The sequence below is a fragment of the Erythrolamprus reginae genome, chromosome 6 (assembly GCF_031021105.1).
Source record: "Erythrolamprus reginae isolate rEryReg1 chromosome 6, rEryReg1.hap1, whole genome shotgun sequence".
Taxonomy (NCBI): domain Eukaryota; kingdom Metazoa; phylum Chordata; class Lepidosauria; order Squamata; family Dipsadidae; genus Erythrolamprus; species Erythrolamprus reginae.
Window position 1 is genome coordinate 47218531 of NC_091955.1, and position 25990 is coordinate 47244520.

General features: G+C 35.5%; 1 protein-coding gene across 1 annotated transcript in view; it reads left to right on the top strand.

Annotated features, from left to right (window-relative positions):
* The first annotated feature begins 14498 nt into the window (after window positions 1–14498).
* Window positions 14499–25990, top strand: part of TRHDE (thyrotropin releasing hormone degrading enzyme) — a 391977-nt gene continuing 380485 nt past the window's right edge. Inside the window, exons 1-2 of the mRNA XM_070755729.1 lie at window positions 14499–15371; window positions 22567–22840. Coding sequence (XP_070611830.1) covers window positions 14569–15371; window positions 22567–22840 — 1077 coding nt within the window. The 5' untranslated portion in view covers window positions 14499–14568. The remainder of the gene's footprint in view (window positions 15372–22566; window positions 22841–25990) is intronic.

Genomic DNA, 25990 nt, shown 5'->3' on the forward strand with positions numbered 1-25990 from the left:
TGAACATTTCTGCACACAATGGAATGAAAATTGAACTGAAAAAATTAATCCTTATTGGTTTATTTTGCACATAAATGTGCCTCCCCCCCGTTTTTGTGAAATGTTTTTCAATTTATGGATAGTTTTGCTTGCAAAATGCATTCTATTTTACTGAAGTTGGTATGGGATTGGTAGCTTGAACATTTCTGCACACAATTATATGAAAATTGAAATGAAAAAAGTAAATCTTATTGGTTTATTTTTCTGATATAATGCATGTCCCCCCTGTTTCTGTGAAATAGTCTTCACTTTATGGATAGTTTTGTTATCAAAATGCATTCTATTTTACTAAAGTTGGTGTGGGATTTGTAGCTTGAACATTTCTGAACATAATGATATGAAAATTGAACTGGAAAAATTGATGCATATTGGTTTATTTTGCACATAAAGTTATTTCAATTTATATTAAAAATATGCTGTTAATTTCAAACTTACATACTTTTTTTAGTAAAATGGATTTCGTTCATAAAATTAGTTCTCTGGCTACAATGTGGTTGATTTTCAAAAGGATATTCCAAATATTTCTAGCCAAATATGTATAACAAGTGACAATAATGGCACACAGCAAGGCCGAGGGGGGGTGGCCCTTTTGTGGCAAAAATAAACCAATAAGAACCATTTTTTTCAGTTCATTTATATTTTTCTTATGTTCAGGATTGTTCAATTTAGTATATCAAACCTTTTGGGGGAAAATTCCTTAGGGATTTGTAGCCTTAAAAAATATAAATTGACACGAAATTCAGAAAGGATGGGGGGAGGGGCTTTTTGATCAAAATAGAAATATAAGTCTCAATTTTTCCAGTTCAATTTTCATATCATTATGTTCATAAATGTTCAAACTACTTTTCCAGTTGAAAAGGTTTTCAAAAAGATCAAATTCAAGTACCTAAAAAAATATTTTTGGTCCAGTCATATACGAACAGAAACAGATTCGAAGTTATGATTTTTCCCCCCCCAGAAAACAATTAGCCACCACCCCAAAAATATTTTTTGATGATCAGCATTGTTAAATTGAGTAAATGAATGCCTAATATTTTAAAGAATATTTCGGATTTGGAGCATAAAAAAAAAAAAGTGAAAATGGTTGCAAGCAGCCAAGGGGGGGGGGGAGGCCTTATTTCTGATGTTAAAAAACCAGTAAGAATCATTCTTTTCAGTTCCTTTATATTTTTCTTATATTCAGAAATGTTCAAGCTACCAATCCTACACCAACTTCAGTAAAATAGAATGCATTTTGGAAGCAAAACTATCCATAACTTGAAAAACATTTCACAAAAACGGGGGGGAAGCACATTTATGTGCAAAATAAACCAATAAGGATTAATTTTTTCAGTTCAATTTTCATTCCATTGTGTGCAGAAATGTTCAGACTACTTTCCAAGTGAAAAAAGCTTTCAAAAAGACCAAACATAAGCACTGCAAATGAAGAGTTTTCGGTCCGGGTCAGGGTGACCCGGGAACAGAAGATTTGTAACTTTTTTGCCCAGCAAAAACTAAGCCCCCCACCCCCCAAAAAAAATTCTCATAGAGAGAACCCCTGAAATGATGAACAGTCATGAAATTTCAAGTTTCAGATATGCAGGGAAAATTTTTTACAGGGACTCAAACTTGGCTTCGGGTCACATACGACCCGAACAGAACAGCATTAAACAGATGGAATAAGAATCCTTTCTCAATTTCATAAATGATATTAACTCATGTTTGGATTGAAATAACTACTTTTAATCACTTGTTTTAAGGATGCCCTCTTTGAAATCCCCAGTGGGATTTTTTGCTTATAGACATTTCATTTTTTGTTGTTGTTTTGCACAGCAATATACCAGCTTGTCTAATCCAGTGTTTCTCAACCCTGGCAAATTTAAGATGTGTGGATGACACGTTCCAGAATTTTGTTTCGCTAGGGAATTCTAGGATTTGAGGTTGTGTGTGTGTGTGTGTGTGTGTGTGTAGATATATATTTCTCTCTGTGTGTATGTGTATGAAATCCAAAGTGAACTAATTTTTCCATCTTAAAAATATTTGAGTTAGCCTTATTTACTTAATGATGTTTGCTGTCTGTACATTTGAATACAATGTGAAAAAATGTATTTACTTCTAATTCATTATGTTATACCTTTCAAATACATATGAGAATTCTACAAGTGAATTTTCTGATAGTGAAATTTTAACATAACGATGGGAAGAAATCTACAACCAGGTCATATAGTGATCTATTAAATGCCATGATATTTACAAAATAAAAGAAGATGCTTTCTATATACATGCTACTACCAAGACTGTTTGCACCTTATCAATTTACATTGATTTAAAACACATTCTTTTGTTTAAATGGCTTTGATTTTCTGCCTAGAAGACAAAAAAGAAAATTAATAGTTATTGGTTACTGATTTCACAGAATTGTATGCTTGCCTACTGTTGAAAGGATTTATTTTTCTGTTTATTCACAGGGTAATATTGACTTGAGAGGTAGCCATGTTAATTGCATTACCAACAGGGTATTGGATCATTTGTATGGAAGTGGCTACCTGACATGGATTGATCCTTCTACAGTGGTAAAATAAGGCAGCCAGAGTGAGACTAGCTGAAGCGTCACTTCTTTTACTTCTTATGCTTGGAACAAAACCTCTTTTCATGATAAAGTTCACCAAGCTCTCCAGGTTTATATAAAGTTTTATGAAACATACAATAACTTAGCTCATTATTCCTAATCATGCATAGTTCTGTCATTAAGTCATTGCATGTATAGATTTTATATCAGGTGGTCTTTTGAGTATCAGTACTGGCTTATCTCACTTCTTCAAACCTGTCTAAAATTGGTTTGAGGCACTTTCCATTTTACTGTACCATATGACAGACTGGTTATTAAGAATTCATATTCAAATAGGTTATTGACTACCATTTTGGCTCAGCTTTTGGTAGTGCAATTGTGTGAAATGGAAACTTAAAATTATTGCTACTGCTTTTACATATGTGTGCGTGTATGTAAATGATACAGACACACATACATACAGAATATTCTCAATATGTTCTCCTTTAATATATATTATATATGTCTTCACAAGTTTGGTACTTGTTAAAGCTGCGTTTCAGCCAAGGAACTGGATTGAAAGCAAAACCATGAAATAAACTGGTCAGTCTGTAGAATAAGATTGACAGACCAGTGGGAAGGACAGCAGAATCTTGAAGTTATTATTTACACTCTGGCATTTTTGCAATGCTTTATAACTGCCTCTGAAAATGTTTTTGGAAAGTGCATTTAGTTCCAAAGAGAACAGCTGTACTGCAGAGAATGAATGGCAAACATGGCATAAATTAAGTTTAGGAAAAAAACAGTATGGATCATTAATATTTCAATCCAAGGGTGTTTGCAGGAAGAAAGGAAAGAAAGAAAAAGAGATAGTAACCCTATCCATTCAATTGAAGTGCCCTTTTTATTGATTATTTGTTCATTCAATATATTGATACTGGGCCAGAATGTGCGGATATGTGTGTGTGTGTGTGTAGGTATGTATGTATATGTATGTATGTACACACGCACGGTATGTATGTGTGACTACACAAGCATGCATCCTATGGAACAAATGGAGAAGTTCTGGATTGGTCAGAAAAAAGAAATTGTGGGTTGTGAAGCAGAGACATCCTCAGTGTAATGTGTGTCAAAAAAAAAAAAGGAAGAATGGGATTTTTATATCACACTCCAATGGTCAGGTGGACGTTTTGATACTTCCTAACCATACTCCTTTGTGTGAATTCTATCTTCTCACTTTAGTTTCCAATGAATGTAAAACCCACCCAGATATTTATGATACTTTTGCGTTGCTACTTTTTACATGTGGAAAACACAGATATTTAAGAATGCATTCTGGAGAGAACCTGTTCCAACTATTTTAGAATATTTGGATAGTCTTTCATAATCTCACCCTCTTTTGTGCATCATTAATAATTGCCTTGAAGAACAGAAACCTTTTTTCAGTACAATAATATTTCATATGTGCAGAATAGCCCAGAGACCCTACTTAATCAAGCTTGTTTTGAAATTGTTTACAAAATATTTAGAAACGCAAAAAGGCAACTCAAAAAGTAATGGAAAATAAAACACATCAGAATATCTTGTATCTTTATTTTACATTATTTATTATAATACTTAACTTTTCATGACAGGATAGTTCACAAAAATTACTTCTACAGTCAGTTTGAATTTCCCCAAACATTCTATAATGCACATTTGGGTACCAACCTCATCATTTACATAGTTGAAAAAAGGTGTATACATTCATCAGATATAGTACTGTAAATCATCCCAGCTGCTTACTTGTTTGATATGTATGTGTATGTATGTACATAAGTATGCATGTGGTACTCATTCCAAAAAGAGTTTAGTTAGTATATTATTAGCATATAGTGTTGTTACATTAGCCAGGAGGCCACAATACTATTGCAGAGTAGTACTCTGGCTCCCAATTTAGCAGTTCTGCTTGTGTGCTTCTGAAATGCACTACAGGAGAGCAAGCTAATTTCACCTTAGAAAGAAAGGTGAGCAAATCTTCTTGCAGTGTTACTGAAGGCCCCCTCCTTTCCCCAGAGTCGCCTCATAAATAGGCACCACAACTGGGAAGGTTAAAAGCTGGCAGGAAGTCTGTCCTGCCTGCATGGAGCACCAACTCGTATGTCCTATTTAGCATAAGCAAATCCAAACTTTTTATGTGCTTAGTATAGTACTATTTATAATATAAAAACAAAGATTTCTGAAGTATGAAGGGAAATTAGATGCATTTCCAAAGAAATATTATATAATTTCATCCATATCTGGATGTAAAGAGCCACATGATCACCAATGATAAGTAAAGGGATATAGAAATTTCCCCCCTGCCATTGTAATCCATATTTTGGCAACCCAATTACAGTAAGGTTAGCTATATACTAACTGAACTGAACTGAACGTAACCTAGTTTACATTTCTGAAAGAATTGTGAAATCAAGCCAGCATTGCTAGAATAATTAATTTGCTACCCTAAATTATTTATCATGATGCTAGAATTAATAGAAGTTTAAGTATTTTTTTTAGGGCGGTGGTGGTTGTTTTACATATTTAAAGAATAGAGCTCTAAATAAATTTCATAAATGGAAAAGGGCAAGGTGAGAAAAAGTTTTGGCACCTCATTATGTGGATTCAGATTTCCTACTTTATTGGATCTAGTTTTCCAAAAGGCCACTATCAGCAGTGACACACAAAAGTTTTAACCCAGCCTAGATAAAGCTGTATTCTATATCAATGTTATTTGGGCTTTAATATACAGTATTACCTCCCTTCAGCAGAATATACAAATTTTGCAAGGAATGATCAAAGAATTGTTTTAAGGTAGTGATCTCTTAAGTACAAACATTTACTCAGGAATTTCAATTCACCTGAAAGTAGGGAAGAGGGAGAGTCGTATTGATATTTGGCTACTTCTGAATATGTTCTTTTTGTATTCAGACATTTAATTATCCATGCAGATCACATTGCTAAACAATCTGGACTATTTCTTTCCGGGCTTGTCCTCCCACTGAAATTTGTAATTAATATTCAGCAGTCTGGATAAATTTTAAGGGTTATGTAATTTAGGTTTAAACTTAGGGAGATTGTTCACATCTGCCTCTTTTTATCATAGTCCACCTTGCTTCCATCTGGCAGCAGGTTTTGCTTGATTAAAGAAAGAATGCAAAATGTGTGCAACTCTGGTCATAATATTTGCATATAGGTATAAGTGAGGGCGCCACATGTCACACCAGCTTTATGTACAGCTGCCTTTTGGTTCAAGAAGTATTATGTCTGCAATAAAGTATAACATATGACTTTTTAGCTACAATATTTATGCTGGAGTAATTACATGAGCTTATCTCATAATTCACTTTGAGAAAATATATACTATAGGAATCAATTTGGAAAGGCAAACTGTTTGGGTAAAGAAATATTTGTGCTTAAAAAGAAATAAGAATTAAGTTTCAGAGCATTTACTATAAATCCTACAAAGCAAAACTGAAGTGTTTCAAAGGACCTGAATGTTTTTATGTATGGAAAACTGTTTATAAAGATTTTTAATGTCTTTTAAAAATATTTTATTTAAAGTAATTAATAGCGTCTGTGATGGCTACTCTTGTTCTAGTAGTTAAATTATATTCTGATTGCTCTTATGTTTTAAGGAATACCAGAACAGGGGACAAAGGGATTTCATTCTCCACAATGGTAATGAAAATAATAAAGAGACAATTTAAAAAATGGCATTCTAATGACTCTATCAGCTTCTTACAACAGAAGTAACCGATACCAATATTACTTGTCATTGCTTTCTCTCTGTTATGTTATAAGGATACTTATAATTCTATTTTTTTAAAACATTTTATGCCAACCAAATATTTAAAAAGTATTGTATTGCCAAGTATTATGAGCTTTTACACACTCTGGATCTAGAAATCCCAATAATATGGTAAATCTGTTTGTATGCTCTAGCCAATAATTTGATAAATCTTTTTTTTAACTACAGAAACTAGTTTTCCTATAGTAGTGTTTTAATTATAAGCAATACATTCTTGTAAAAGATGGCTTATTATCTTTCGAAATTTAATCAACTGATATTAAGATATAATAACTTATAAAAGATCTATGCTTATTGGTAGACATGAATGTTTTTCTGCTGAGTTTTTCTATGAAATCAGTAAAGCTGGTAGAATTGGCAGAGATGAGACATCGATAGCCTTGATGAAAGAAAAGTCTTTGACAAATTTTACTTCTACTTAAAAACCACTTTTGGACTTTTTATGAGAATCTGAAAGTAATGAAAACATGATTTCAGGATTTATTTATTGGAATTATATGGGATTATAGATATAATGTAGGCAAATGTTAATCTTAAGAGTACTCTTTGAGTAAGAGTTTGATACATTTTTATATCTGTACAAAAGAAAGTTGAAGTCATTCCATTTTTCCATCTTTTACTTTCTTGCGCCTTTTAAACTTTTTTCAATCCTTTTTTTCTGTTTATCATTTATCTTTGTACTTTTCTAAAACTCAATAGTTATATAAAAAAGAAATTCAGTGAATATTGCAATCTCATTCTACTTTTTTTAGTGATTAGTGTAATATAATATATACTCGCTATTTGTATTGCAGTAAGAAATCTTCATGCTTTCTTTATGCTAGCTGGCCCACAAGATGGCACTAAAGAGAAAAGAGACAAATGAAAGACCATATTATGAATCAATTGTTAATTTCAAGCATATTCTATTAATATCAAACACATTATATTTTGTAACAATTCATATAGCAAAAAGACAAAAAGACAATGAATTTTTTCTCTAATTGAAATAAAAATTTGTATCATAAATAGTACTCTGATGAAAGAATCTTGATGTGATTGTGATCAAAATGAAGCTCCTAATTGTTTTCCTGCTGCAAGGCACAATATAAAATATGAAGTAAGAATTAAAAACTGATTTTCTTTACAATAGCAATTACTAGTATTGCAAACCTGTTATGATTGCCTTAAATCAAATCCATAATTCAGCCTTTATCTAACTGATCTTATACTAAATATGTTTAAAGTTTGCTAAGGTTGACACTACTAAGCTATCTTAAAAATAATTTAAGGAATCTTTGATTTTCTGAAGAGTATTACAAATGTATTTATTTATTTATTCAATTTTTATGCCTCCCTTCTTATATAGTTGCTTAGACATAAATCCCATTGAATTTAATGTGGCTTATTTCCAAGTGATGAGAGGACTGAAGCCTGCAATAAATAAAGTAGACTCAGAGGATTATACAGCTTCCGTGCAAGATTATAAACATTGTCTTTAGTGTTTTAATTTAATTTAAAACAATATTTCCTAATCTAACATTTCTGTTCACTAAATTAGTTTTCCATTGTGTCATAACTATATCTTCTAGTACCCCAATGTTTGAATTTCAATCAATCAGAATAGAAATGGAAGGGACCGTAGACGGTCTTCTAGTCCAACTCTCCTGCTCAAGCAAACCAGTAATAGCAAACCTTTTTTTCCTCAGGTGCCAAAAAAGCACGCTAGTGAGTACGCTATCGCGCATACACAAGTGCACACTCCCTTAATTCAATGCCTGGGGAGGGTGAATATAGCTTCTCATGTGCCCTGGAGGCCCTCTGGAGGCTGGAAATGGCCTGTTTCCCAAGTTCTGGTGGGCCCAGTAGGCTCTTATTTCATCCTCCTCATGCTCCAAAGGCTTCCCTGGAGCCAGGGAGGGTAAAAATGCCCTCCCCCATCTCCCCGGAGGCTCTCTGGAAGCCAAAAATGCCCCCCCCTGGCGCCTCTGTATGAGCCAAGTCATCTGGCTGGCACACACATGCATGTTGGAGCTGAGCTAGGGCAATAGCTCATGTGCCAGCAGATATGGCTCCATGTGTCACTTGTGGCACCCGTGCCATAGGTTCGCCATCAGTACTCTATGCCATTTCAGAAAGGTGGCTGGCCAGAATTTAAAAGAGAATTTAAATTCTCTTTTTAAAAAGTCTCTCTCTCTCTCAAATAAAAAGATCCATACTATTATTTTAAATATGGTAGCGAATATTAGATAAATGAAATGGGAATTTTATGAATCTTTAAATGTGTTAGGAGTTGGGACTCTTTCTCCTTCTTTTCCTACAAAAAGACTTCATCGTTAAATTTAGATATCCCCACAACTAATATGGAAAAAGGCACTGAATTATGTTAAAATGTCCAAAGTCAGTCAAGGAATTTTTTCATAAAACAGAAAAATGGATCATAAATATTAAAATTATCTATCTCCTGAATATATATTATAATTATTAATTGAGACGTTCATCCCCATAAATGAATTGTCCCATCTATATGATATATAGTTAAAAACTCTACTTGATTAGGTTTTTTTTAAAAAAGATAAATGGCAAATAATCTCACCAGAATCTTAACAAAAAGAAAATCGATCTGATGTTGCTGGTCTAATTTTCTTCTGCATTTTTATATAAAATAGGAATTACATTGTCTGAAATAAGTCCAGCTGTGTTCTAAAACATCTTATCTAGGAGTTAAGATGTTTTAAAGCATGTGAAGTCCTCCGAAAAATAATCACATACATATAACATACTGGAGGGCCCACAAAGTTAAACTATAATAAAATAACAGAGTTGGACTTTTAACTTCTAGCACCATTACAGTGGTTAACATGTTCAGTGATTTAATCGTGAACTTATTACATTAAATAAAATACTTCAAATCTTGCAGAATATTAAATAATCATCCCATAGTATTCTGATTCTTTCCCATGCATGCTGCAATCCCAAATTCGCTAAAGAATAATTCTAATAGTATAGGTTGAATCCTCCTTAACCAAATATAATAGTTGGATCCGATTATGATTAAACTTTCCCAGATACTTTTTTAAAATCACCATCTCAGGTTCTATAAGAAAGGCAAAATTATAATAGAAGTATTTTAATCATATTTATTTACATTAATTGTATCAGTACATTTCCTTGGAAATAGTTTGTGGGTAACATTTAATTAGCATGCTTTACGCAAGACATACTAATTGGTTGCATCAGATTTCTCTCAATTACTCTATAGTTATTATTGCCTATATCAAAAATGATAACATGTCAGAGTGGTGAATCATAAGACTGTGTTTGTGTTCCTGACTCTGAATTGCTAGGATGATTTTGACCAGATGAAATCAATAGATCTAAGCTTTTGTGAGAAAATAATAGCTGCCTTCTATACTGGTATACAAACAAGATGTATAGGTCATTTGGCATTTAAAAAATAATAATAATTCCCCTCACCTCCCGAAATTGTATAACCTGTTAGCAATTCTCTTGCAGAGTTTCTACAGAAAATCTGAATATAAATGTTTCAAATGGGTCTAAATTACAGAGTCATCAAGACATATGTGTAGTTACAATATGGAAGCTTAACACTGAACTGTTCTTAAAACCTATTTTGTGAAATTTTGTATATGAATTTCTGTAGTTCATAAATATTGCACAGATGGTTATTTCCATAATGCGTAATTCAAAAACCTGTCATAAAATGTTTGAAAACATCAAACAAACATAACAAATTTCATAGAAATTTCCATTCTGGCCATAGTTTTCTACTAATTACTTGAATAGTAAAATGCCCAAAGTTGCTGGGAGTCAGGTAGCATGTTATTATAACTACAGAGTATTCTTTTTTATATGTTCTACAATTTTGTAGCTTGCGTAAAATATTCAATACGTAATATATTATTTAGCTTACTTTCTAGGATAAATTTGGACTTATAAATTATAAATTCATATAAGATAAAGAAAAATGTATAAATCAAATCATTGATGCATAATTTGAACCATTAGGATTCCATTCAGTTCCTGGAAATTTTGAGGATAATTCCCAGAAAACTGCAAAGGTATTATTACTATATTATAATAGTTATTTATATATAATAAAGTTATCTATAAATTATATAGTAATTTATATACCTTATATAAATTACAAGATATTATAATTCCTCAAATACTAAAAAAGAAAAAAAATGTTTAGCATATGACTGAGGAACACTTACTTCTGTATTTACTAATTATGTGTTGTGTACCATATGAAATTATATTTGCATCTTTGTCCATCTACTTGTTCGGTGAAATCACATTCACCATCATCAGGCTGAAGTTTTAAGCTTCGTGCTGTTGTAAATATGGAATATTTATATATACATATCCCAAATAATTGTAAATGATGAATATCCTTTGAAGTATCCTTCTCTTTGTACTTGTATTGACTCATCTATTTTCTTATAACCTTACTTTACTTACAATTCTTGATATATCTTTCAAACCATTCCTCTTTCAATCCATCCTCATTAAGCTTTCTGTCCTTATCTTCAAAGCTTCATGGGCTCTCTACGCTTCACCTACGTGTATTTTGATCCTGCCCCATCCGGGTTCACTATCCTGAGTCATACAAGGTTTATCTACTCAATAAAACAATTCTATTCCCTTTTCTGGTCCTGTGTATAGATTTCCTTCCAAGAATGTCACAATTCAAATTTTATATTTTAACATACAAAACCAATATTTCCTGACCACCCTTGGAATATTGTTCTATTTTCGTTATTGTACCCCAATGAACATACAATAAGAAAATAACAACTGGTTTTGCCCTTGCTTGCATATGCTGTATGTATTCATTTTTATTTCTTATGAAGAAATCTCTCTTTTTTTTCTGCATTTATTTTAGATTGTAAATGCTCCTTAGATAAGAAAGCATAACATCAAATCTTTGAAAACATAATGTACATTGGGAATAGTAACAAAATTAGTTAAAATGTCCTTACAAAATATGAAACTGGAATGCTGCTAGTGTTAAAATATAGATCTAGGAATGACAAAATAGTTTCGAAGTAGTTTGTGTCAAAAGAGAACACAAGACTTTGCTTTGTTTTACGAAGAAGCATTTTCTTCATATATTCTTGATTCAGTTTTCCAGAGGCATTTTAGATCATGAACAAATCCTTAGGCAGATTCAAGACTCTGAACTTTTCTTCCCTTCTTTGTCATTTTTCCTACCCTTTCATTTTCAGCTTTGCTTTTAAGTAGCTATTATTAGGGACTTGGAAGTATATGTTTAGTGCTTATATCAGCTTGTCATGACTGAAGAAAGTTTTACATATGGGTTTGCAAACTTTCGGAAACTATTTTTCAGTCTAGCTAAAGACACATTATTAGACCAAAATAGCTGACCACTGGCATTTACTATGAAAGCTCCTTCCCATCACAATAAAACAACATTTGTTATATAAGGTTGATTCTGCATTTGGTTGCTTAATTGGGCACTACTGAAGCATGAATTTGTCTAGAATCACAAGTACTTTCTGACACAAATCATCTTTGTCATAATTTCAGATTTGCAGGGGTTGCTGTAGTGAATTGCTTACACATTTCACCGACAGATGCTCAGTTATAGATATCTGAATTAAAAATGTATTTGACAGGTCTGTTTGAAGACTTTACTTTCACCTTAAAAATCACTTATAAAAACGCTCCTGCATATAAATTAAATAACCAGTTCAAGAGGTCTAAATACTTCAAAAAAAAATCAAGGGCTATAAAGTAATTTGGTTGCCTTTTTACCACCAAAATTATATTGGTGTAGTACTAGTTCCCTTAAATATTGTTCTTTGTTATTTGTTCTTTATATTTGCAGATTCCAATGCTGGATGTAATGATTGCAAAGAATATTTATTTATATCTTGCTTATTCATTTACAAATAGCATTAAAGACAACAGACTTGAGATATCACTTATGATTTCCAATAGGGTAGGCAAAATTGTTCTCTGTGCTAGTCTTGAAGTACTAACTGGAAACAAATCTACCATGAAGGACAAGAACATACTTGTCAAGTGAGGACTGTTCCTATTATTAAGCCACTTGTCTGGTGTATTTCAGATGTCTTGTACACATTAAATGTATAGGCTTGCTCACACATCATATTTGTTTCAACATATTTGTTGTTGTGTTTCAAGCTTTGGCTAGTAGACTTCAATATCCATTCACACAATGGGCTAAGCATGAAGCTGGGTTTACAAACCATATTGGTAACGTGTTCTGTTCACTCATGGTAAGCCAATAGCAAACAAACCATATTATGGATTAGGGTGATATTTCTGGAATAATATATTCTAGTAAGGTTTAACTTTTCTAATGTCTCTATATATCAGGAAAAGTACTTCTTGTAGTAATGAGAAATATATTCTGGCTCAGTGCAAATTGTGTTTCTGGCAGCATATTGGCAGTTACATTCCATGGCATGCCTGCTTTTGAGTCAGTTTGCACTGAAAAAACACATTCACATGTTAAAAGGTAAATACAAGGAAGAATTCTTCATCTCTTAGGATGGGAGTAATTTATTGTTTCTGGATACTAATTTTTTCAGGACAAAACTTGTGAACAAATCCTCAGGGACCATAGGAAAGATTCAATTCCTGAAAAAGGCATTGCTTTGAATAAATCCTATAGACTTAATTTATAAAACAGACTGTCATTCTAATGTATTTTTACATGTTCACCCCCCCCAAAACACGTATGAGTGTATGCATGCATACATGTGTATGCATGCTGAACGTGTGTGGTGTGTGGTGTGCGTGGGGGAAATCTCGCGACGCAGTAAATTTATGATGGGGCGTTCTCTAGAAAATTAGCTCAAGGTTTGTCCCTAAGAGGTCCCCATCCCATCAGCGTTAAGTATTGCTCGGCCTCTGCACCTCCTCCAACCATTGTAGCGTTTGTGTGTGTGTTTGTGTATAACCCCCCCCCCTCCATCCCGTTCAAAAAGAGTCAGCGCCGCGGATGGTTCCATAGACCTTATTGGTGGCTGCTGCACGATGTGTGCGCGCGCGCGCATTTCTTCTGTAACGTGCGAGAGGAGCTGAACGCCAGCCGGCCGGACGCGCGCGGATTTCGTTCTCCTCTCCCTAACGTGTCCCTCCTTGCTTTGCCGCCTGGGACTTTCCCAAGTCTCTCAGGCAGACCTTTGCAAAAGAATGTAGTTGCGCCGTTCAGGGGCGGCGGCCACGACCGACCTGCTCCGACTTCTTCCCTCGACGAGTTGGCTTCGGGAGTCCGGGGGTTGTTTTCCAACCCAAGGACCCCCAGCTCGCGACAGAGCGCGGGACCACTAAGTGTCCAGGCAGCCCCCGTCAAGCTTCAGGCGCTCCCAGAGAAGCGCAGGCTACAGACTCTGTTTTACAGAGCCGCCGCCGCCGCCGCCGAAGTATACACAAACAGTGCCTGCAGGCGCCCGGAAGCCGAAGCTGCGCGGAGCTGAAAAGTCAGCTCCGGGTTCGACTCCTTCGTGCCAAGATCCTTTTCGCCTCAGATTCTTCTTTCTCTCGGGAGCGCCTGAGCCGTCGAGGCGAAAAATGGGCGCCGGCGAAGCTGGGAGCGGAGCCTTTAAGTCAAGAGGGGCTGAGTGGGAGGAGAGTTTGTGGCGCGGCGAGTTTGAGGGAGCGCATAAGTAGCCTGTGGAGAGCGAGGAGGCGGTCAACCGGAGCTCTTGCCTTTTTCCGCTGGACCCGCACGAGACCCTCTCCTCCCAGCGCCGACCGGGAAACGCGCTCAGACCTGCCTAGAAGAGAACGCCTGGCGCCTCAAGTCCCCGCTGCCCCAATCCGTTCTCGGCGGCTCTTCCTCTCGCCTTCCTCCCACATGGAGCGCGGGGAGCTTTCCCTCGGCCGCCGGGGCTGCTCTTAGGGAGCGCGAAGGGTTCCTCGCAAAGTGACACCCGCAGCGGCTGCGGCAGAAGGAGGCGGGGAGGCAGCAAAGAAGAGAAGCGGCGGGCTTTCCCCTCTGCTAGGTGCTTCCCCGGTCTTTCCCTCCGTTCCGCCGTTCCTCCCTGCGGTCTCTCTGATGCGCTACCGGCCCCGGCGGGGGACGGCGGCAACCCTGCGGGAGGAGCCAAAGGTGGCGCTCCTTTGATGCTCCTGGACCGAGAAGCGTCGCAAGAGCTGATCCTTCGTGCTCAGGATGATCGAGGAGGACGCTGCTCTGAGGAACGGCGGCAGGGGGCTCTCCGGCCAGTGGGCAGACGCGGCGGCCGCTCGACCCCGCACCACCGAGCGACACATAACGGTGCACAAGCGCCTGGTGATGGGCTTCGCCGTCTCCATCCTGGCCCTGCTGGTGGTCACCATGATCGCTGTGCTGCTCAGCGTGCGCATCGAAGAGTGCAGCAGCGGCCCCGCGTCTGACGGCCCAGGAAGCAGGGCGGGCAACCGGAGTGTCCCGGCGGCAGCTGCCGCCGCAGCCCCCGCAGGAAGTGCCCGCCTGAACCAGAACAGCGCCGGGGAAACCCCTGGAAGTGCAGGGGAAGAGACGGTGGCGTTGGAAGCTGATCGAGGGGAAGAGGAAGAGGAGGAGGTGGAGGAGTGGCCGAGGCGGCGGGAGCAGCAGCCCTGGACCCAGCTGCGCCTTCCCGGACACCTGCGCCCCCTCCACTACAACCTGATGCTGAGCGTCTTCATGGAGAACTTCACCTTCAGCGGCGAGGTCAACGTGCAAGTCGAGTGTCTTAATGCCACCCGGTACATCGTCCTCCACGCCCACCGCATGCACATCGAAGCGGTCCGCGTGGCTGAGGACCGGCTGGCCGGGGCTTTGAACGTCTCCGGCTTCTTCCTTTACCCACAGACCCAGGTCTTCGTGATAGCCCTCAACCGGAGCTTAGAGGAACAAAGAAGTTACAACCTGAAGATCCTCTACAATGCTCCAATCGAGAACGAGCTTTTGGGATTTTTCCGCAGCTCTTATGTCCTCTACGGGGAAAGAAGGTATCGATCTCCTTTCCATGCTTGCCCTTCCTTTACCCTCTTCCCGTTTTGTTTTTTTATTGTGTAAAGTCGAAATAACAAGTGATTCCTAGAAATTCCTGCATTAAGGGTTCATTTCTAATAACATAGAGTCATGTTATACCAAAAGGTTTAACTTCACAGCACCTTTCCCGATAAACTTTTTTTTAATTTAAAATTTTATTTTAGAACATAAGATACTTTAGAAGCATCTTTAATAAATCTATAGGTCAGAAATGGGTATGTTTGGAGTTAAATTCACTTGAATTAAACTTCTACAAAAGTTTTCATTTGATCTTGCTTAAACTCTATTCTGTACCTCCAGCAAAGTTCTCATTTTACTTAGGCAGGATTTAACTGTCTTTTCATTTGAAAGTTATTTGCTGGCTTAAAAGTACATTCCTGTTCAAAGAGAACCAGGTAAAACCAAGCAGAATACTGCAATTATAGAGCATCTTAAGGCTGAAGATGTTAGAACAACACATATCTTTTATGATGCTTTAATTCTGAATTGCAGTCTAGAAGAAAAGCTCTCTTACTATAGCAATACTAACAGCAAAGTAATTTTGTTCTGCAATACCTGTGTCTGCACAATAGGGTCTCACTGCATTTATTCTTGGTTTCATTTCACAAAAAGGCAAATGTGTAGCAATCCTATAAAAATGGGGAACAATTTGTTGTACTTCATTGTTGTTGTTTTTTTCATGTGTGTCCTTGGTAGGGAAGTGGATTTTACTGCTCATAGTTTGTAACATAATTGACCCTGGAATGTTAACCAAATAATTTGCAAGTGTTATTCAAGTCTATAAGACAGCTGAATTTGACTACCCACTATTTCCTGCATGTTAACATAAGGTCCAAGATGTGATAGGCAACCTCTTGTTTTCCCCAATGTTGTGATTTTTAAGTTCATGATTGAATTGACAATAAAAAGTATCTGAAGGGAGCAATTGGTTACTTTTACAGTAAGAGAAATTAATCCATTATTTTTAACTTGGCACTGTTCCATATGCATTTGTTTACATCAACAAGCATAACAATTGAGATACAAAATTATTTAGAAAGAATTTAAAGTAAGCTTTTCTTACTGAGAAAGTTTTAAAGAGTACCACCAGTACACCATATACCTAGCTACAGTATATTAAGGAAATATTTTGTTGTACTGTACAGTGGAACCCCGACATAAGAGCTGCTCTACTTAAGAGCAACTCGAGATAAGAGCTGGGAGGGGAGAGATATTTTTGTTCTACTTACAAGCCCAAATTCGAGATACAAGCGCCAAGGAGCTGTCTCCTGAAGCCAAACGCTAACTTCCGCGTTCGGCTTCAGGAGACAGCTGCGAAGCGGCGCGCGTGTTTTAAAAGGTTGCAGCCGGCCTGGGGGCTCGGGGGGTGCTTGCAGCTTTCTTTCTTGCTCTTTTTCTTTCTCTCTTTTACCTTCCCTTCCTCTATTTCTTCTTTTCTTTCTCCTTCCCACCTTCTTCCTCCCTCCCTTCACTCATTCCTCTCTTACTCTCCCCTTTCATAAGTTTCCTTGCTTCCTTCCTCTGTTCCTGTCCCTTCCCCCTTTCTTTCTTTCTTTCTTTCTTTCTTTCTTGCTCTTTTTCTTTCTCTCTTTTACCTTCCCTTCCTCTATTTCTTCTTTTCTTTCTCCTTCCCACCTTCTTCCCTCCCTCCCTCCCTTCACTCATTCCTCTCTTACTCTCCCCTTTCATAAGTTTCCTTGCTTCCTTCCTCTGTTCCTGTCCCTTCCCTCTTTCCTTCCTTCCTTCCCACCCTCCGTCCATTCATTCACCCATTCCTCTCTTGATCGCTTAAAGCCGGTCCCTGGTGCAAAAAGGTTGGGGACCTCTGTCCTACAGGATTGGGTGGCAGAGAAGTTGAACATATGTAAATTTAAAAGTTTAAGAAAGTTTACAAGTTAAGTGAAAGAAACTTCATTATTCATTTATATGTACATGTACATTTCTTCATTAAAAACATGTCTTTCTGCATAATTTAGACTAACTTTGTGAGTTTTTTGAGGGCTGGAACCAATTAAAATTATTTACATTAATTCCTATGGGGAAAAGTCGTTCGAGATAAGAGCTGCTCGACTTAAGAGCCCAGGTCCGGAACGAATTAAACTCGTATCTCGAGGTACCACTGTATATTCAAGTGAGATGGAAAAGACTTTAGTACTAAATTTGTTGAGAATTATGGAGCAAGTTTGTATAAATATTTTACAATATGATGGTTTAGATCTGCTTGATAGCAAATATGGATTTACTGAGAGAGCAAATCTGAGAAACATGATGAGAGGAAGGTTTTAGAACTAGATATTTCAAATAGAGAAAAGTGCTCTCTTCCTTGTTATGGTTTTAAACCTTGGAAACTTTAAGCTTTGCTGACTAGGGAGTTCTGGTAATTGAAGTCAGCCAGCCTTAAAGTTGCCAAGGTTGGAAACCTCTGTTTTAGACCATCCATTTCAAGTATACTCTACAGTTGAGAAGAGTCTTGGGCTTCTTTACTGACCACTCTTAAATAGTTCACTTCCCTTTTTAATCACATTATATAGACCAAATCTGTAAAGAACAGGATTAGGTTTTTTATTCAGCAAATCAAAGATCAAAGCCCAGCCCTAATTCCTTCAAGAAAGCATTAGGTTAAAGAAAGCAGAAATAAATTTGATAACTTTATTATCAGAAAAATAGAATGAATTTATTTTCATATTGAACATCATTGAAAACCCAGCCTTGATCTTATTCTGTACACCTCATAATTTCTTTGAGAGTTTTACTTGAGCAACTAGATTACTTAAAGTCATTGCATCCAAAAAATGACACTGCTTTCGCCTTAATTATACCAGCATTCTCTTCCTTATACCAGTATAACTTTTATCAAAATGTGTGAAATGATTTTGCAGCATAATGGTCCATTAAAAGAATATTACCTCCAAACTCCATGCAATGAGTATATGCAGGATCATAGACTTCTATTTTCATTGCTTTAATAAATGATTTTCTACTGAACATATGCTCCATAGAGAAATGTAATTTGAGGCAAATTTCCTTTCTAAGCTGTATAATATTAATTTCTTAAACTCCCCCCCCCCCCCCAAACTCTCTGGAAGTGGACTCTGGCAGCTACAACTATGAAAATAAGAAATTACAGTAAATGATTAAAAAATGGCAAGTGTGAAGAGGTAATTGAAAGGCTGTGACAAAATTGTAAATAATGCACATTCAGTAATATTTTGTATGTGTACACATGGAAGAATTAATACCAATACTTTTTGATATCTATTCACATATTTATTTACTGATTATACATTTATGTTGCAGTCTTGTACCCGCTTACCTGCAAAATAATCTTCAGTGAATACTGTGGCATTTTCTTCTGAGTAGAGTGCCATAGAATTGTTCACTTATCAAAGAATTGCACAAAACAAAATTTTAAATTGCTGTAAATTGGTCCAGCTCTATTTAAGTCAACAGATCAATACCTAATCTCACATAGAAAGGTTCAAGCACTTTGTACTTTTCTGAGAGAGAAATGAAGTGTTTTTGAAATGTAGACCACATTCAATTGCTTAATGTTTTCTTTTTTAAAATATCAGAAATTTATTTGGCAATCATTTCCCACATTTCTGTGGAAAAAATATGCCTGAAAGTTTGGCAGCCCTATAACTGTTGGAAACAGGATGACCTATAATGAAAATAATTTCAGTGTTTTAATGGGATTATGTAGCAGTTAAGAAATTAGTAATCAGCATTCAAACTATCAAGTCAACATTCTTTGCACAATAGCCTAATGATAAATAGCTACTCCCAAGCAGTTATATTCTTTGGCTTATTTATATTTAATTGATTTTAGCAGACCAAAATTTCCTTTATTTGTTCATTTGATCCAATGATTTTTTTTTATCATAAGCCTTACATAGAAGTGTTAAAGATAGAAAAAGGAACATAGGGCTATTATCTGGAATGTATCAGCAAATACCACAACTATTTCTAAAATATTGCTGAGACTCTAAAAATACTATTTTTGTGTTGAGGGAATTTATTTTTTGATGGTTTAAAAGTAAAATAAAAACAGTCAAATAAAAGTTTTAGTTGTCATTGTATTATATTGGCAACATAACAATATTTTAAGGGACATAATATTCAAATTATCCTAAAATGAACTGGATATCTGATTTTATATATATTAGAAAAAACCAATTCCTTCAATCTTTGTTACTTTTCAAAACTGATTTCTAGACTGGATGTTTTAGGAAACATGTCTGCCTTTTTAATAGAAAAGGTAGAATTAAAATAGGTACAAATTACTGTCATCTGTATTCAAGGATGCCATCCTGTAAGTTTTTCTTTCCTATAATTATACATTTGAGATATAATCCTGTCATCAACTACCACATGTGTGCAAATTCTGAAGTTTAAACAAAGCATATGAAGGATCCTGTTTACATTGTTCTAATAAATGACTTGATAGTCAAGATACATTTTCTAATATATTAAACCCACCATGTTATTAAGTACCCCACAAGGCCCACTAGTTTTAATCCTCTAATTCATCTTTATTTTCAACAAGTATCAGAATATATAAATAAGTTTTTACTTAGTTTCATTTATATTCAGCACATAGAGCACAATGTGTTAGAACATAATTATTTATGTTTGGTGAAGTTAATACAAAGATATGATTGATCTCTCACACATATAATTTAATATTTGAGGGCTAAGAATGGCATTTGTAAGTCTTTCATGAGGCAGAAATTATCACCAGGTCAACATCAGTTTCATGTATAAATAATTTTTTAAAAAACAACTTTTCAATTTAGTCTTTCTGATACTACTTATGAATCTAAAGAATGCCCACATCAGTTTATCCACTCTGACTGAAAATTTAGTCCTGCACAACAACCAGTTGTTCCAAATCTGGTGGGTGAGCTTTGGACATGTTTTTATTTGAAATAATTATATTAATTTATTACAATGATTTTTTAGAAAGTCAATGTAATGATTCCAGATTGTTATTGTAAAAATTCTAATAATTCTTTTTAGTGAGGGCATTGAAATTATGCCAAGTCCCAGAACTAAGTACTTGAAAATATTACTCAATTAAAATATTAAAAACTTATTTTATTTTTTTAAAAAAAGGTAGTCTGGGAACATGAGGAGGCATTAATAAGGAAACAAGTGGGATTTCGTATTTAGAACATTGAATTTTTAGTGACATAATTACTAAAAACTAAATATTGTACAAACGACAATCACACTTTTATAGTTGTCATTTTTATACCGGCCTGTTTCATTTGTCAAAGTTACATGCATTTATTTGAAAAATAGTATTAGTAATATTTGGTCTTTGAAGACTAGAAAATATTGCCAGACAACAATATAAATTAAAACCAAGTTCTAAAAATATGAAATCATAAATCTTATGCAAATGTATGGTTAAAAGAAATTGAACATCAGCTTTGCAGCTCTATTACACAGATGTTTCATTAGTTTTTCTTTCTGGGTGAAAAAGAAAAATATAAAAACTATAAAGAAATAAAATTGAAGTTTAAAATTCTTCAACTCAATAAAACAATTAGTCAGCGCCTTAGCTATTGCTACTAACGTATGTGCGGGCATATCAACATATAGAATGTGGATTAATTTTCAATATTTTTTAAACTTTCACCACCCTTCCATCATTAAATAAGTATTTTTTTCATTGGAAGTAGATAAAGCCAAGTACAAACCAAATGCTATAATGGTAGTCTGGCCATGGGATTCAATGTTGTCTTTTTACTTTTTCTCTGCAAGTGTGAAACCGAAATTACTTTTACTTCTAACGTTGACTAATTTGCAATATCCCATTACAACAAACCTAGCAAAATGTGTCTTATTTTAGTTAACAAATCTGGCTCTAAAAGCAATCCTTGTTTCTGTCTGTTTTGTAATTTGGGATTACAATATATTCAAAACCAACAGTAAAGGTTTTCAATTCTTTTTTTTAAATGTGCAAATAAAGAAATAAAAGGTAGCCCAAAATTTGCTGAACATAATTCTCTTTGAATTAAGCCAATGATTTTATATATATTTAACACAGTTTTCCTTTTATTTCTATTTGATAAATGCTACACACAGTAAAATATCAGGGAATTATTATTGATGGGGCAAGATTGACATCTAGCAAATACCTTAAATTTGTAATATTGCTGATACTTTGCTTATAAAATCAACAGTTTCCAAAGTATTCTTATGACAACCAGTTTGGTATAGTGGTTTCAGGCTAGAAACCAGGAGACAGTGAGTTCTAGTTCCATCTTAACCACAAAGCCAACTGTGTGACCTTGGCCAATCACCCACACTGAGTTCTAGGAGGCAGGCAATGGCAAACCATTAATGAAATCTTGCCAGGTAAACTGCAGGGACTTGTCCAGACAGTTGTCAGAAGTTAACACTGAATTGAAGGCGGCAAGTATTCTTGGATGAGAAAGCACTATATAGCATTATGAAGTCAGATTGCATTATTACTTTTGTAAACTATAGTTAACTTGCTTTTATTTTTCCAGGATTTATTCCTGTCTAAGATTCTTCTAAAGGATGCAGCACTTTGTAAGATACCCCATGGGTTTTTAAAAACCATATTGATAGAACTATCAGATAAATATTTTCTATAGCATTAAAGTGGTTTTGGTTTTATGTTGCATAAAAACATAACTTTTTCACTTTCAAACACTTTCTCAAATTCAACAAAACATGTTTTTCTATAAAAAATTATAGATACAGATATAACTACAATAATTCTAATTATACATAATGAAAGGTCATTCAAAACCAAACAATTTTAATCAAAAAGAAAAAAAATGTTGACAGTTTCACAGTGACTGTTGCTTTTTTTCTTCCATTGCAAATTCCCTGCAAGCTGATCCTTTAAAAAAAATCAACCAAGTGTTGCTCCATTGAGTGCAATGGCATTGACTGACAAGAATTGACAGATTATTGCCTGAGTTTGATATTGTGGGCAAGGAAGTGTGAGTGACTGGCCCAAAGTCACTCAGCTGATCTAAGGCAGAATTAAAACCCAGTCTTCTTATTTCTCGCCTGGTGTCTTAATCGCTAGTCTTAATTTACCTTCTTTTGCATTACATTTTTTTTTGTTTTTGCATCCAGTTCTGAATAAAAACTTTTTTTTCCTTCCAGGTTTCTTGCAGTTACACAATTTTCTCCCACACATGCCAGAAAAGCCTTTCCATGCTTTGATGAGCCTATCTACAAGGCCACATTTAAAATCAGCATAAAACATCAAGCAACTTATTTATCTTTGTCAAATATGCCAGTGGAAACTTCTGTTTCTGAAGAAGATGGATGGGTTACGGATCACTTTTCACAGACTCCACTCATGTCCACCTATTACTTAGCTTGGGCAGTTTGCAATTTTACATACCGTGAGACTACCACAAACAATGGTGTTGTAGTAAGTATAACTCAGTCTACTTTCATTGGGAAACGTTTGGGAGTGAACATGATATGTTAAGATAAAAGTGTTTAGTTATTCAGCAATGTGTCTTTGGCTAATTACCATTTATGTTTAATTTATAGATATTCAATTAGTACATTATACCTACAAATTGGAATGCCTGCTTAATCTTTTAGAGTCAGAAAAGAGAATAGAGGATTGAGCTATTGAATGAGCTTTAAAGATTTGTTGCATCATTTAATATGGATAGAAGATTCTTTTATTTATTTGTATTTATTTATTTAATTTATAACTTGTGGCAATCTGGCAACAGCTAGCATCATTTATAGAAATTAGTCAAAGGAACTGTTATTATTAAAAGCTTAGGTATCCTTCATCCTTCTTTGCTTACTTCATTTATTTTCAAAATTTGTATGCCATCTTTCAAAATCAGGTTTTCTCATGGATGTTTACTTAGTAATGAAGGGTCCCCCCTATTTTAATTATGGTCATTAATTGGTTCTGGAAGGTGTGATGACTAGCAAAAATAACAAGTACCAAACAATTTTTCCCCATAAGGAATAATGTAGCGAGTTACAAGTTTTAGTTGTGTGCCAAGTACCAGACAAACGAGTACCGGACAAAATGATCAAATCAAAATATTTATTTTATTTATTTATTTATTTTTATTTTATTTCTTGATTTTGTCCAATACACAATGAGGGTTTTAGTGGGTATACACATAGTAAAACACATGATGAAGGTTATAGAGGATACACTCATGGTAAAATATATCTAAGAAAGAATAGAAGAGAAGTTATAGGAATAGAACATATCAATGAAAGAATAGAAGAAGAGATATAGGAATAGAAGAAAGGTATAGGAGATATAGGAGAGCAATAGGACAGGGGACAGAAGGCTCTCTAGTGCACTTGTACTCGCCCCTTACTGACCTCTTAGGAATCTGGATAGGTCAACTGTGGATAATCCAAGGGTAAAGTGTTGGGGGTTTGGGGATGACACTAAGGAGTCAGGTAATGAGTTCCACGCTTCGACAACTCGATTACTGAAGTCATATTTTTTACAGTGAAGTTTGGAGCGGTTAATATTAAGTTTAAATCTTTTGTGTGCTCTTGTGTTGTGGTTGAAGCTGAAGTAGTCGCCGACAGGCAGGACGTTGCAGCATATGATCTTGTGGGCAATACTTAGATTTTGTTTAAGGCGTCTTAGTTCTAGGCTTTCTAGACCCAGGATTGAAAGTCTAGTCTCATAGCGTATTCTGTTATGAGTGGAGGAGTGAAGGGCTCTTCTGGTGAAGTATCTTTGGACATTTTCAAGGGTGTTAATGTCTGGGATGCGATATGGGTTCCAAACAGATGAGCTGTATTCGAGGATGGGTCTGGCGAAAGTTTTGTAAGCTCTGGTATGTAGTGTGAAATTGCCAGAGCAGAAGCTACATAGAATTAGGTTTACAACTCTTGAAGCCTTCTTGGCTATGTTGTTGCAGTGGGCTTTGGCACTTAAATCTTTTGTTATTAGTATACCGAGGTCTTTAACCAAGTGGGGCTATCTGTGATAATTTGATTATTCAGTTCGTATTTGGAGTTCAGATTCTTTTTCCCAATGTGTAGAACAGAGCGTTTACTAGTTGAGATTTGGAGTTGCCATGTGTTAGACCACTCAGAAACAAAGTTCAGGTCTTTTTGGAGGGTAGTTGTGTTGAAGAGTTTTACATTGTCGACGAAGAGGACACAGTTGGTTGTGATGTAATCGCAATGGTCATTGATGTAGGGAATGAAGAGCGTTGGTCCCAGTACACTACCTTGAAGAACACTGCTTTTAACTGGGATGGGGTGGATATGGTGCTTCCTTTTTTGACCACTTGTTGTCTGTTTGACAAGAATGCTGTAATCCAGCTGTGGAGGGATCCTGAGATGCCATAAGATTTCAGTTTTAGGAGTACTTTGTCGTGGACCACTGAATCAAAGGCTTTGCAGACGTCAATATAAATTGCATCTATAGATTTCCCTTGATCTAGATGAGTTGTCCATATATTTTTGCAGTGGAGGAGCTGCAGGTTGCAGGATAATTTTTTTCTGAATTTTAAATTTTAAAATCATTTAAAAAAATCAATTTTAAAGCAGTTGAGTACCAAGGTACCAATGTAAACAGTGATTTTAAATATACGTCTGACTATGTTTGAATTATTGTACAGTTTAGGATTCAAATATCAGCCTATTTAAGGCTGATATTTTGTTCTTAACTGCAAAAGTGATACTAACTACAACTTCTGTGAAGCATTCTGGAGTCATCAAATGCTTTGTGGTCTTCTAATTAAACCATTCTATTTTCTGAATAAACGACTTTAATATTTGAAGCTGATTGTGAAGAAGAAGAATCAACATAGCTGTCTTAATAAGAAAAGCTATTGGTAGAATTGAGCACCTAAATTTATTTTCTGTTCAAATTATTACTGTGAAAAATTCTACTATTAACATAATTAGCATTTCTATCTCAGGATGAGATTTTAATAATTTTGCCACCAAACCTTTCTATGGCTCTATTCTGTTATGTCTATAGACATACGCTTACCAAGAATACAGGATTTTTGATGGGGTTTTCAGCCATATTTTTACTCATATTGATGAGTAGGTTTTATAATGACTTTTATAATGTATAACACATACACATGTTTTTGGGGAAGTATTTCATTTACATTTATATTGTACCACATGCATTATTTATTTATTTATTTATTTATTTATTTGTTTGTTTATTTATTTTGTTTATTCGATTTTTTATGCTGCCCTTCTCCTTAGACTCAGGGTGGCTTACAACATGTTAGCAATAGCACTTTTTAACAGAGCCAGCATATTGCCCCCATAATCCAGGTCCTCATTTTACCCACCTTGGAAGGATGGCTGGCTGAGTCAACCTTGAGCCGGTGATGAGATTTGAACCGCTGACCTGCAGATCTAGCAGTAAGCTATAGTGGTCTGCAGTACTGCACTCTACCTGCTGTGCCACCTTGGCATTTGACTTTTGCATCGTAGCCTTCACTTGATATTCCAGTTGAAGGAGATATTCATGTGTGGTTTATGGTAATTGACAGAAAGCTATACACTTAATGTATTAATGGAGGTCTACTGATGGCCATTCTCTTTTGTG